We start from the raw sequence: 15,287 nt of genomic DNA on the forward strand, positions 1-15,287 counted from the left end.
TGGGACTGGCGTATGTTAGTTGTCACAACGAGTGAGAAAGACACGGAGCTGCTAAATATACCCTGGAAATCCAGAGTTCTCGCGAGAGCACAAGTTAAATTTGTGCAGCGAGTTTACTCTGGCGTTGAGTAACGATGCTCATGCCCTTGTATCCGAGCTGCACCAATCACATTGGGTTATCTGATATAGGCGGGCCAGAGGCGAGCTAATCAGATGACGACAGCGCTGTGATGTCGAAGTCATTAATAAACACTGCAAGATGGCTATGGATGAACACCAGTTGTTTGAAACGGCTTTGGCCGCTACAATGAACGAGTTAGACTTGGCTTTTTATCTAAAAGAGGAACAGAAGACGCCGCTCGAATCGTTCCTTTGCAAGAAGGGCGTTTTGCTGTTTTGCCGACCGGATACGGCAAGAGTCTAATCTACCAGTTAGCTCCGCTGGTAGCTAAGCGTATGGGGCTTGCTGTGATTGGTTGTAGTGTTATCCAATTGCGTGCAGTGAGATTTTCAAATGCATGCTTGGTGCCGCCTCTCGAGCTGGAAGATTTTCATTAGTCGAAGCCAGACCGTTAATCTTTCAGTAGTTGCAAGTAGGCTACTAATAATGTGGATAGATGCCGTAATGGAAACCGTCCAGAGAAACGTATGGGTCCGAGAACGTTGCCAGCTGTGGTGGGAAAAATGCACGTTCTTTACAGAAAATGAATGGTTCTGCAACTTTCGGGTGCGAACTGTGAAGGCAAACATTTCAGTATATTTGCGATGTAGCCTACATGTACTTCGCACTCGACTGTATCGCAAACCCACACCGCTCTCAGTTCCGGAGAGAGGATGGGGAATGATGACAGTGAGTGGGGTTTTGTGTGACGTCCACCTCTGAATGCAGACACGATGGCTGGATTGCGTTTACATTACACTGAGATCCGAGATTACATGCGTCCTCAACTACCTCCGAACCTGGACACGCTGATCGGATAACATTACCATCAGAAGCGCATTTACACTTGCCTTTTCAATGTGTATGTGGACAACATCCAGATACAGGTCGCATGTTAATGCCAAGTGTAAACTCAGCCAGTGTCTCTGGCAAAAAGAGAACGCGACTGAGCTCGTAATAAAACAAGAATCAAAATTGGCTTGGCTTTTCAGAGATGGCGAGAACTGAGGGATTTGAAATGTAAAAGCAACACAGAGATTTTTATTTATTTATTTTTACCTTTGTTTAACCAGGAAAAGTCCCATTGAGTTACAGTACCTCTTCTCCCAGGGAGTCCTGGCCAAGACAGGCGGCCAAAAAGTAAAAAAAATAAATAAAAGACATAAAAGACAGGACAAAGATTACACACTACACCACAATTCTCTATACACTATACATACACAAACAAGACATTATACTTAACGTAGTAAAAATATGTGTTTTTATTAGTCAACAGGTGAGTATGGTATTTTATTGAACGGATACATTTCCACATGTAGCTTTCTAACAGAGTTCACTGTAAAGCATTATCTATTGTGAAGATCATTGTGGTTGTTGTAGCTGTGCTGGAATTTAGTTTCAAGGAAGTACCATTTCTATTAATAGGTAAAGATACAGTAATGTCTTCAGATAATCAGTTTGAGATCCTTTCCATCTAAACTGATTACATATCTAAGTATAAGTCTAGTAGTGAATGTTTTATGAGCAGTATGATAATCATATTCATCTGCACAGTCATGCAGAGCCGAAGCACAACCAAAACAATGTTCTTCTGCCAAATGCATGCATGTGGAAATGTATCTGTTCAATAAAATACCTAACTCAGCTGTTGAGTAATAAAAACACATCTCTGTGTTGCTTTTACAACATTTTGAATCCCTCGGTTTGTTTTTGTTTGTTTTTACCATTAGAGGGCCAAAAGTTACATAAAACCTTTCAGATAACATACAAATGTATAAAAGACAAACCTACAATGAGCTCTCAGACTGCAATAATACATGCCAAAAGTCACTGTGAGATCAGTAAGATTTTTGTATGTGTATTATGCTCAGGTGCCATCAAAAATACAGTAAAAACAGTAATATTGAGACATATTTGCAAGTTAAGCTAATTGTTTTCCATTTGGATATAATTTTAAATATAGTTTGGTAACACTTTATTTTGATGGTCCCTTTTGAACATTCTGTTGACTAAGTTACTTTGCAACTTCATGTCAACTGACTCAGTAGAGTATTGGTAGACTGTTTGTTTAATATCTAATAACTCTTTATTTTGATGGTCCTCCAACAGACATTCTACTGACAATAAGTAACTTTGCAACTACATGTCAACTTATTCTAACTCTACCAGTCTACTAATACTCTACTAACACTCTAATGAGAGTTAGTAAACATGTAGGTGCAATGTTACTTATAGTCAACAGAAAGTGTTAAAGGGACCATCAAAATAAAGTGAAGCCTATAATTTATTCATGTGCTGTTATTCCCATTACTCCAGTCGTCAGTCAAAGTTTGCAGTGCTCCACTTAACTCAGCACTGCTTAGTTTGATTTTTTTTTTTTTAAGACTTTATTGAAGACTTTTAAAAAAAGAAATTAAATCCCTGAATCTTCTGAAAAAGTGGGCTGTTATTGTGCTCTATTGAAGAGGAGGAGGAACAAAGAGATATTCAAGTGTATGGAAATGTCATAGAAGTAAGCTTCCTCATATACAGTATATCACCACTCTTTCAGGCAGATAAAAGAGTCACTCTTGTCTCTTTGAGGTCAAGGCCAATACCATTAACCCCAAACTAACAAACAAGCAGTGTTACTCACCAGCCCTCCCACATACAGTGAGCTTTCCTCATGGCTCCTCCACACGGGTGAGTAATCAGTCCCTTTCTTTTATCAAATACGAACAGGAAACACTCTCTAGTAAACATACAGTATAACTAGACCAATAATAACTTATGATTTAATGATATATTTGCTTATATTTTTCTGCTTAATATTATATTATATTATATATTAATTTAATTTATTGTTAATATTGATAATTATAATTATATAATAAAATCAATCTACTAACAATAATTTAATTATAATTAAATATATATTGTTTAAATGTTGTTATTATTTTATAAACATGAATAGTGCATGTTATGTTTTAAATGTTGTCTAATAATTATTTATATAAAAAAGCATTAGCATTTGGTTTCTAGGTTAAAGTTTTGCCCCTACACTATGACCTAAAATATATATGTTTAGCAATTAATTCAGAACTGCAAATCACAAAAGTGCAAGTTTTTAATGTTACTATGGAAATAGAAACTCAACGTCCACTCAAGATTGTGACGCAATTGGTCATTCAGTTTTGTGTACGAGCAGACACACAGATGACGAACTTTGTGACAAACATCCCCTGATGAAAAAAAATAGTATACTATAAAAAATAGTAAAAGTATACTTGCAGCCAGACTAATTATCAGTACACTTCAAGTGCGTTAATGATTAGTTAACTTGAAGTGTGCTATTTTTAACAAATAATAAAAGTATAAAAAAACAAAAAAAGTATATTTGTAGTTGTAATTAAATTGTAGTAAAGCATTTCTTTAAGTGTATTTAGTGTACTAAATTGGACCAACTTCAAGTATACTTAGTATACTTTAAGTATATGCCTAATTACATGCTTGATTAGTGATATTAAAGTGTACTTTATTTGTGTTACATTAAAAATTCATTACGAGTGTCTTTGAAACATACAAGCAATATACCTATATAGGAGGGAGGGGACCAGGAAAGGTCCATGAGCTGGGACTCGAACACGGGTCTCCTGAAGCACATATCGGCGTACTTGCCCAGAAGGTTATCATGGTGTGATGTATTTGAGTAAAAAGTATAGGCTCACTAATACCTTTGGCTTATTCCAAATACTACAAATTGCATACTTCAATATGTCTTCAATAACAAATGTACATTATTAGACAAATAAAACTTAGCTATACTTTGTTCAAAATATATTGTATACTATAATGTATTTTGAAAGTATAATTTCAATGCATTGTTACAATGATCATTTCCAGCACACCGTTCAAATATACCTAAAATATATTTTTAATAAAGGGCAAATAAATACACTTTTAAAAAAATAAACTGAATTTTCACTTCAAGTATATTTTTCTAAAATGTATTTTTCTAAAATACACTAAAGTACAATTATTTTAAAGTGTCTTAAATGTTGTATTGTGAAAATAGGTAAAAGCATGATGCTAATTTTAATATATTTAAAGAGAGTACAATTTTTGTTAGTATATTTGCAATGTACTATTGAAAAGGGAATATATTTCAGATACAATAAAGTATACTTTTTTTCACTAGGGTCCCTCAGGTGAAATATCGAGGTTAAATTTGTGGTCTGTTTCTGTCTGGATGCTTTGATTTGGAATAATTACTGTTCATTATTTATTTTGTTAGGAAAGTTGCTCCTCCAGCAAACCTAATTGAATAATTAGTGAATCAGACCTCAAATAATCACAAATAATACCGCTTTCTGTTCCACCCACAGATCAGTTATGTAAATGTTATGTAGATAATTTGTGAACAATGTAGAAACATGCCAGATGGGTCATTCCATCAAGCATGGTGGCATCTCGTTTATTTATTTATCTGTCCATCCATCCATTCAAAATTGAAGCTCATCTCATGGATAAATAGCGATATTCGTCTATTGCATCAACAATGTTGACGGCTCGAGCGAAATTTCCTTCGAGATGCTGACTGTTTCACTAAATAATTTCCAAAAAAACAGCCAGAGCAGCTGAGAATAAATTCTTATCTGACATCATTCCAAAACGCTCTTTTCTACTATCGACTCTGTCTTAAAACCTTCTGTTAAGTCCTTTTCTATGATCTCTCCCACTGAGTCATACTTTTGGTCATACCTAGGATATCCAGATCAACCAAAGGAGGAAGATCATTTTCACATTTAGCTCCAAAACTCTGGAATAGCCTTCCTGATACTGTTCGTTGCTCAGACTCGCTCTCCCAGTTTAAAACTAAATTAAAGACGCATCTCTTCAGCCAGGCATTCATATAATACTTTTAATCTTACAGTTAAATCCGGTCTCTAGTTCATAAACGCCAGAGGAGAACTGGCCCCCGACTGAGCCTGGGTGCTCCCAAGGTTTTTTTTCCTCCATTAGGTCACCTGATGGAGTTTTTCGGTTCCTTGCCACTGTTGCCTTTGGCTTGCTCAGTTGGGGATACTTAATTTAATTAATCAATCAACAATACTATTGATCAGCATTACCAAACGTGGACGTTTTACACTAGAAACAAACACTGATGTACTATTTTATTTAATACTGTGAAGCTGCTTTGATACAATCTGTATTGTGAAAAGCGCTATATAAATAAAGTTGACTTGACTTGACTTGACTTGAGTGTGAAAACTTCCTTAATTTCTTCACTGATAAAATTAACATTACTCGAGCACAAGTTTTTACCTCAAGAGAGCATGTTCCCGATCCTACTTTCTCCTGCTCGCAATGGAGCCACTTTGAACTGATCTCTTCATACAGCTGCAACACTATCTGCACATTAATTCTATTTCAGATATTTTTCAGTCTGGTTTTAAACCCCTTCACAGCGCAGAGTCTGCTCTTTTAAAAGTTCTTAATGACATTTTAATAACGACAGATGCTGGCGATACCATGGCTTTAGTGCTATTAGACTTGAGTTCAGCTTTTGACTTTGTAGATCATAAGATTCTCCTATCTCGGCTAGAACGTTCGATCGGTATCTCAGGTATGGTACTCAAATGGTTCCAGTCTTTCCTATCAAACAGAAGTTTTTCTGTTAGATTAAGTACTCATCTATCTTCTGCGACTCACCTCAATTGTGGGGTACCCCAGGGATCGATTCTGGCACCCCTACTATTCTCATTGTACCTGCTTCCTTTGGGATCAATTATAGATTTGGTGTGTCGTACCATTGTTATGCGGACGACACCCAACTCTACATACCCATAAAACATAATGAAAACACTACATGTAAGAGACTACAAGAACTCAAGCTGTGGCTCACAAACAACTTCATGTTGCTTAATGACGATGATAAATCATCAAATTTGGTCCAAATGAGCTCTCTGACAGAAATTGTACCGATCTTGGCACCCTCACACCACACCTCACTTCCAAAGTTAAAAACTTAGGATTTTATCTTGATAGTAGTCTTAAACAAATGAATGCCACAGTTAGAGCCAGCTTTTACCACTTACGCCGGTTAGCCAAAGTCAAGCCATTTTTAAACAGAAATAGCTTTGAAACAATTATTCACGCTTTTATTTCAACACAACTTGACTATTGCAACTCGGGTTACCTCTCTCTTCCATCTCTCGTCTTCAGATGGTCCAAAACGCGGCTGCCCGTCTGCTCACTGGCAGCCGAAAATGAGATCACATCACCCCAATCCTACGTTCTCTGCATACCAGTCCGATACAGAATTGATTTTAAAATGTTATTATTTGTTTATATTTGCTTAGCAATCAGGCCCCCAAATACCTTTCAGACTTAATTATCACTCATAATCCATCCAGATCACTCAGATCAAGAGATCAACATCTCTTGGCTGTTCTACGAGAGGTGATCAAGCTTTTGCAGTAGTCGGCCCTAAGCTGTGGAACACCCTACCACTACATGTTCAATCAGCTTCCACATTAGCTGAACTCAAATATTTGCTGAAAACACTTTTTTTTTTCTCTAGTGCGTTCAATGTACCATAACTAGTATGTTTTTTGCCTTGTTTTGTTTTGTTTTTCTTACTTTACTGTACAGTACTTTGGCCAACCAAGGTTGATTTTAAATGTGCTTTATAAATAAAATTGATTTGATTTGATTTGATCTTAATATACTGTATGTTCTATGAATAAATTCATATAAAATGATGCTGAACATTAGGATTAGAAAATGGTTATTTACTATTGGCTGGCATGCTTTTTTTCAGTGGTGTTACACTGAATTCAATATAATGGAAACCAGTAACAATACTGTATCTCCAGGTTTAACCCTAAAGCCTACTGTATCATATTTGATATACAAATTTCTAAGGCCTCTAAATTATCAACATGATCAAAACTTTGCTGTTTAACATGTCTACTACAGGCCTTCTGTCGTATGATTGTTTATACTTTTTATCAAGTAAAAGGCCTTTTAGTATAATTGAGAATAACTTTTATATTGAAACAACTTACATGATTACATGATTATCTATACATCCTTTTTTTTGAAAATGTTAACGTGAGTATCAAATCCATCAGGGTTTTGAGGAACGTTTATTTGTTCATCACTCAATCATCATTGCATTATATGTTTTGATCATAAAACTAAGCATTTAAATATCATCTTACTGAGACATTATTTAGAGATACAGAGACAACTGGTGTTTATATGCATTTTATGTAGGTATCCACCATAATGTAATAAAGATCTCATTGATTTACATTACAAGCTATGAGAATTTCATCATAGGTTTTGTTCATATAAATATCAGCAACTGCACCATTTTACATATTTTTGCAAGTTTTTTTCCCCTCCTCAAATATGAGCTCCATATTCTCACTATATGAGCCATAAAAGCCTGATGTATCAAATATAATGTACTCAACATTTTGTCTAAAAGTTTCTGACTATTATTTCATATGGCAGGCTTTACATTTTGATTAACAGTCATAAATGGCATAGCATCAATGACTGCAAACCAACTTTTAAGAATACAGTGTAACGTTCCTTATATAATAAGTGGAATTAAATAAAGAAAAGTCTTATTTTGGGGGCCTGCGGTCAGAGAGCGGTTATCCATTTGAATTATTTTGCTCTTTTAAATAGGAAAAGTTGGCCACTGCAATTGTACAATCACACTGATATAGGCTATTGTATGTGGTTTATGGGACAAGGAAAGGAAAATGTAAAGAGAGATGTGAAGTGACAGTGGGACGAGAGGGTGGAGCTCAAACACAGAGATGGTGTGATGGAAATAGGATTGAGCAGGTAGTCGAAAGGTGTGCATGTGTGTTTCGAACATCGTCTACTTCATATCAATCATCATCGTCAAAATCGTCATCTTTGAGGACAAGAACCAACGCTCAAGGAGAAGGAAGCAAGCAGACGCCTCATGCAGCTTTGAAGGTCTGTTTTCTGTTTTCTACGATTTTTATTTATTTTTGGTCTGTCAATCATAGACTGTTATGTTTTTCTCTTTATCACAGTGGTATCGTTGCAGGTGATATCAGACTCATCCATGAAAGGTAAAGGCCCACATTGTGTTTCATATCCAAACAATCAGGCAAGTTTAGGCATCTGACCCTGCTGTTGACTAAAAAAAGAGAACCATAACATGTTTTTGTAATCTCCTCCATTTCTAGATCATTTTCTGTCTCCATATTCATTTTTTACATTAGTGCTTCTGTGCAACAGAACCATTTGCATGGTGAAGTTTGCATAACTGCCCTCACAGAGCTGTGTGCAAACAAACACCATTCTCCAGCCATCCCCTGAAAGATGGAAATATACAGTTTTGTTTTCATATATGCATCTATAATGGCTTCAGAGTATTTGAACTCTCAAGTTGCACTTAAAGGGATAGTTCACCCAAAAGTGAAAATTCTGTCATCATTTACTCACCCTCATGTTGTACCAAACCTGTATGAGTTTCTTTCTTCTGTTGAACACAAAAGAAGATATTTTGGTATTCAGAAAAAATACTATGGAAGTCAATGGGTTTCGTCAACTGTTTGATTACCAACATTTTTCAGAATATCTTCTTTTGTGTTTAACAGAAGAAAGAAACAGATACAGGTTTGGAACAACATGAGTAAATGATGACAGAATTTTCATTTTTTGGAGAACTATCCCTTTAAATGTCTGAATGCCATTGCATTAGATAACAAAATATCAGGTGGCATTTATATTTATGGCAGACATCCCAGGTGAATAGGGTAAAACAAAATATACAGCATACTTCCTCATTGATTTCATTAAGAATTCCCAAAAAAAAAAAAAAAGTGTATGAAGTATACAAATGAGGCAGTGTCTAATCAAATATGCTCTAATTTGCATACATTTCCAGAAAAGAAATCTAAACCTTGAATGAAGCCAGGTTAAAAAAACCTGTTTCATTGTGCCAACTTCCTTAAGTCAAAGGCTTTTGCAGAAGTGTAGATTTAGATGTGCTATGCTTGTAGATGATTTTTATATTATTTTATCGGTTTGTTTGTGTTTGAGTTTCTACTTCTGTAACACCATAATTTACTTTTTGGGTTTAATAAAGTAGTATCATATTATATTGTATTGTAGAAGGGATTACTGGTCTCTCTTTTTATCACATATCAGAAAACCCTGTCAACAACCAGGAAGAAAAAAAATATCACCATGTTTTTAGGAATAAACTGTTGTGTAAAACCAGGCAAATTATATACATGTATGAACAAACCCTTCGGTAAAAACCTTCAGAATATAGATAGGAGTAAATCTGTCATTTTGCCTTTTTTTGCATATTACCTTTCATGTATTGTGTAATATAGCTGTTTGTGAATGTAAAATGTCTGCAAAGTTTGAAAAATCAAAGTTTACAATAAATAAAGGCCCGGTTTCACATTAGGTTCAATTAGGACATTTAGCTTTTATAAACGTGCCTTAGAAAAAAAAACATTACTGGTGTGAATATTGAGACAAAACAATGGCACTGACATAATTTAGTTGCTTTTAGTTAAAACAGCTCAAACATGCATTTTAGTCTTGGACCCAAACTTGGGGAAAGTTATTGTCTCCCAAAAGAAAGAACTGATTCTGAACAGCCTAAAACGAGTCGTTGGTAATGCCAGTCTTACTTCCTGCACAAATCTATGTAGGTTTGTAACAAATTAGCATAATTCCAGCCTAAGGTCTTCATTGGCTGCCCGCGTACAACGTCTACTTTGACCCGCCCTCAATCACTGTGGATGTAGCTGAGGCCTGGAAGAGTTTGGTTCTTGTTGTCGACATTGAGAAAATGCTGTTTTCTGCGCTACAAAAGCTAATCCACTTTGCTGCACTTCCAAAGGATGAGGACTTGCGCTCGAATTGATCTGATAAAACCGACGCCATCTTTACTGTTCGTTTCACTGTGTATCAAGGGCTGATGAAGCTCTGGAAATGAAATTTAGATATGCTAATGAGCGATTCGTTTCCGACACACGTTGTAAGCGGTAGACCAGTCACAACAGACTGGGACATCTGACCAATCAGTGCAATCCTTTATCGAACTTTTTTAGGCACTGTGATAAAAAGGTGATGCTGAAGCTTTTTGACCTTGGATGCATGTAAACCTATTTTAGGAGACCTACAAAACAAAATTAGGAACCTTTAAAATAGCATAATAGGGGTACTTTAATTGAGCAGTGCATGAAAAAACAATGTTTTTGCCTGTATGGATAGCACATGCATCTGAGCGTAGATGCTAGTGTGTTATACATCAACTTCCTGTTTGTGTGTTTTTTGTAAAACTCTCTCTTTCTCTGCCCGGACATGTGGAGCTTAGGATGATGACCCCAGGATAATACACATGAGAGCACTATGATTAAAACTTTAGAGATAAATGGATGTGGACTTCCCCTGAATGCATGTATCTTGCGTAAATAGAAACTATGTACTGTAGATTATTTCATGATTACATTTTCAAAATGTGAGTGGTGTTGCTCATGCAAAAGATGCCACCATTACATTATGTGTTGTAGGTGATTTCCAGTGCTTTGATATGCAATTGCCAAGAGGTTCTGAGTAGATTTAGGCCATTGCTACGCTGAAAAAGAACAAATGCCGATCACAGGTAGTAGGAACCTGAGCGGGGCGAAATCAAAGAAAATCATTCCCAATAAACAACCTAACGCAACAAGACAAAGAAAGAAGGATACAATGATGGCACCCACTTCCTTACCTAGTGTGTTAACAAGCATTTTTTGAAATTTCATTACAATTCTTCAGTGCATCAGTACTTTTTAAGTACCTTCAGGGCATGGTGCCGATGACATTTACCGAATTTTGTAACGATGCGCCAATGCGTTTATAAAATATAGCATTTTACAACAAAATTCAAAATGGCCATTGTCTAAAATGGCCGATATAGGAAAATTGGGAATCAAATCTTAAGAGACCAGATTCGCGATTTTTGGTTAAACCGTTCAGAAGTTATGAGCACAAATAACCATTTTTCATATCTCCTGACCACTAGATGGCACTGCGCCAAAACTGTGCAGGTACAATCAGGTCATAGTTATAGATAGATACAGTATATACACATAGATGCCTCAGTAGCAGCTGTTTCTGTGGGCCGCTATACGTAAGCTGTCCGCCATATTGGAACTGTCAAAGCCAATCTGTGAACATTCATAATTAGACGCATGTATGAATATCTATAGCTATATGAAATAGACCTTATGTAGCCCTGCCTTGTCTTTTGACTTCCGGTCTGTATTTTCACAGCGATTTTGCGTGTTTATTAATGAACGGCTCATTTTAAAATCTTCCCGGTCGACTGACATTTGTTTAGTCATCTGCTTTAAACATTACAGTCCTCATGATAACTTTCGTTAACTTTACATTAAGTAAATCCACTTCAAAAGCTAATTACTCCTGGACAGCAATGCCATAGAAATATACAGAGCGACCGCAAAAACAGAAGTTCAAAGACAATATTCTAAAGATGGCGGCGCCCTCGTTTCTCTGGCGCATAAGGTCTATAGACTTCAGCAGATGATTTTGCTAAACTAACACAGTACAACAAGACGAAGGTGTCAGCTAACACAACAATAAAAAGTACCATGGAAAAATGTGTAATACTGAGTTAATAGATACAAAAACACAAACCAACACATTCTCACCTGTAAAAGGTTATTTTCTTCGAGAATTTAAATCTCAGCCGTTTTAAATTCCGCAATTTATTCATTCTAATAAATGTAATCTTACCACACTTTATCTCTGTGACTGTATTTCAAATTCAATGCTGGCAAATGACCATGGCTTCATGTTGAGCGGTTCTTTGCCTCCATGTCGTGCATTAAATTCGTTTAATGCATAGCCAGTTGTGGATTATCCCTTACTTATAGCCTGTATCAGAAATGTGCTTTTAAAATGAACATAATTTAATATCAGAACTTTCTGATATACTTTGAAAAGCCTTGAATTGTGAAATCCATTTTTTAGCTGCTATTTAAACTTTTAAAAAAGCAGTTACTGTAGGTTGATTTGGGGTCGAATTCTCTTTAGAATCAATATGTCTTTACAATTTATGCTTTTCAATTTACATCCACTCTATACACACACACACACACACACACACACACACGCACACACACACACACACACACACACATCTCTATTGCTGCCAACTCCAGCCTCTTATTTAGCCTCTCAATCTTAATTACCTCTAATTATCATGCGTTTGCCAAGATACAGCTAAATGTAAGACTGTTCAAAACCAGTCACGCTAACTACCTCGACCTGTAGCAGAACTGCATGAACTTGTGGCTATAAGAAACACGGTCTCTGTGATTCTGCCAAGTAAATCATGTTCCTGCTTCAACATATTTTATTGATCCTGAAACAACACTCCTGTCTGAAAATGTAGTCCTATCCCTACCCCTAAACCTAACCCTACCCATAAGTTATCCCTAAAATCAAAGAGAAATGATAAGTGAATAACACTAACTCAGCACCTAACCCTGGTTGAAAGCCTAAACTTAGCATAAACTGTAAATGTGTCCCTCAAATCTGATTGGTTGATTGGAATGTTGTTCCAGGATCAACAAAAAAGGCACTGTAAGATTTGGATTAAAGCATTTACCAAGTGAATTAATACAAATATTTAACTGTAACATGGTCTTTATGTTTGTTTCTCTCAGTATTCCAGACTGGTGGTGGACTGTGAAGGGGTTTCCATGGATGTTCAAGTGGAAAAGGCGAGAGGAGATGAGGAGAAGGGAGGTGGGCAATGCGCGTCTATGATCTCCCCACAGCTGAAAGCCATGATGCGAATCAAGAAAAAGTACCTCAAGAGATCTAATTCAGTCAGGTCAACTAACTCAGTTGTCTCTGATGGGAGTTTGCATCCTAAGAGCCCCCAAACCAGAAAGTCCAAGCGAAGGAAGTCCCGCGTGATGTTCCCTAATGACACTCTGATGTTCAAGCCAAAGAAAGAGCGCAGCCGAGCTAAACCTTTCCTAGTGCTCTTTAGCGTAATCGTCTTCGTCCAGGTAATTCTTCCTGTTCTTTCCCTTGGGTGCCATTTCTTTTGTGCCAGAATTGAAAAACACACACTCATTGGATTTGGCACAGGTTTTACACCAAATGGAGCCCAGCACTGAGAGTGCTGAGAGTACTGATACTCTAATGAGAGTCAGTTGACATGTAGTTGCAAAGTTACTCATAGTCAGTAGAATTTCTAAAGTGGATCGTCAAAATAAAGTATAACCAAAGCTTTATTAAAGGTGCCTTCCAGTTCTTTTTTTAAAATTAGTTCCTGTTCTCCCAGGTCTACAATGCCATTGAGAATCTGGACGACCATGTTGTGAAGTACGATCTTGAGGGTTTGGAGAGGACGTTGCACAGGGAGGTGTTTGGCCAGTCGGAGGCGCTAGAGGAGCTAATGGACCATCTGAACGATTACCTGTCCACTTATGCCCACCAGCAACCCCTCGTCCTGTCTTTGCACGGGGCGTCTGGCGTCGGGAAGAGCCACCTGGGCCGCCTACTGGTACGGCACTTCCGCTCCGTGGTTGAAGACAATCTAGTGGTGCATTATTTATCCAAGCACCACTGCCCCCTACAGGAAGCAGCGCAGAACTGCGCCTCCGCACTGGCTCGCCGTATAACTGAGGTAGTGACTCGAGCCGAGGAAGAGGAGCAGATTCCCTTCTTCATTCTGGATGAGGTAGAACTAATGCCACCTCTGCTGCTGGACATCTTGCAGACGTTTCTTCAGTCAGATCAGACGAATGAGTTTCTCAACGTGGTTTACATTTTCCTCAGCAGTCTGGGGCAAAGAGAGATCTCAGCTCACATTCTTCAAAACGCCTCCACCGCCGGAGCCCATAAACCACTCCGACAGGCCTTGTCTCTTGTCCATCCTCTATGGACGGAGTCAGTAGTCGAGCTTATACCTCTTTCCCTGCTGGAGCGGGAGCACATCATACAATGCTTTCTAGAGGAAATGACCCTGGAAGGGTTTTACCCCGAACTCAGTCATGTAGATAGGCTGGCGGATGAACTGGCCTATCACAGAGCGGCTGGAAGACAGTATGCAAAAACTGGATGCAAACAAGTAGTGGGAAAAGTTAACCTGCTTTGAGAGATCTGTGTGAGTTCTGTTTGAAAATGTGCACTATTCAGCTATTTTCAGTTACGCAAAGAAATCTAAAGAACAACTTGCCAAACTTACATTTCAAATACACTAGCATTCAAAAGTTTAAGGACAATAAAGAAATGAATATTTTTTTATTCAGCAAGGATGCATTAAAAAAGTGACAGTAAAGATATTAATGTTACAAAAGACTTCTATATCAAATAAATACTGTTCTTTTGGACTTTCTGTTCTTCAATGAATTTGGGGGGGGGGGAAGCTGTAGTGACAAATAAAACTTTTTTTTTTTTATTCAAATTATGTGTCTCTGTGAAGTATTTCTCCAAAAAAATGTAACATAAATATGTAAGGAATTTTTCTGGCTGCTTGGTTGAATAAAAGTATCTTAAAAGAATGTTCAATAATATATTTGTGTCACAATGTTGATTGCCATAGACCCTCAAGATCATATGAACAGAGAAATGATTAACAACATAGTTTGTTTTTCTTGTGAAAACATTAAATTGAGATGACGTTGAGATTACGACAAAATTAAATGGGTGGTCTAATGCCCTTTTCACAAGATGTAAAATAAGTCTCTGTTGTCCCCAGAGTGTGTATGTGAAGTTTTAGCTCAAAATACCCCACAGATATTTTTATATAGCATGTTAAAATTGTCCCTTTTTGAGGGTGAGCAAAAACATTTTTGTGTCTGTCCCTTTAAATGCAAATGAGCTGCTGCTCCTCGGCAGAGAGGGCGGAGCTTCAAAAGCTTGTGTCCTTTTACCTCACACTACCCTGGAAATCCAGAGTTCTCACGAGAGCACAAGTTAAATTTGCTCAGCGAGTTTACTCTGGCGTCGAGTAACGATGCTCATTAAATATGCCCTTGTATCCGAGATGCACCAATCACATTGGGTTATCTGATATAGGCGGGCCAGAGGCGAGCTAAACAGATGA

At 37.2% G+C, this 15,287-nt stretch overlaps 1 protein-coding gene across 2 annotated transcripts; it reads left to right on the top strand.

Moving 5' to 3' along the window:
• Window positions 1–7,987: 7,987 nt before the first annotated feature.
• tor4ab (torsin family 4, member Ab) lies at window positions 7,988–14,747 on the top strand. Of its 2 annotated transcripts, XM_079872507.1 has the most exons (4): window positions 7,988–8,143; window positions 8,224–8,262; window positions 12,892–13,242; window positions 13,521–14,747. In XM_079872507.1, exons 3-4 carry the CDS (start codon window positions 12,928–12,930, stop codon window positions 14,334–14,336), a joined length of 1,131 nt encoding a protein of 376 aa, XP_079728633.1. In that variant the 5' UTR covers window positions 7,988–8,143; window positions 8,224–8,262; window positions 12,892–12,927; the 3' UTR covers window positions 14,337–14,747. The 2 variants fall into 2 exon arrangements, with proteins under 2 accessions (XP_079728633.1, XP_079728634.1); XM_079872508.1 differs by lacking the exon at window positions 7,988–8,143 and having other exon boundaries at window positions 8,205–8,262.
• The last annotated feature ends 540 nt before the right edge of the window (window positions 14,748–15,287 follow it).

Source organism: Squalius cephalus, assembly GCF_949319135.1.
Source record: "Squalius cephalus genome assembly, chromosome: 5".
NCBI classification, from domain to species: Eukaryota; Metazoa; Chordata; class Actinopteri; order Cypriniformes; family Leuciscidae; genus Squalius; species Squalius cephalus.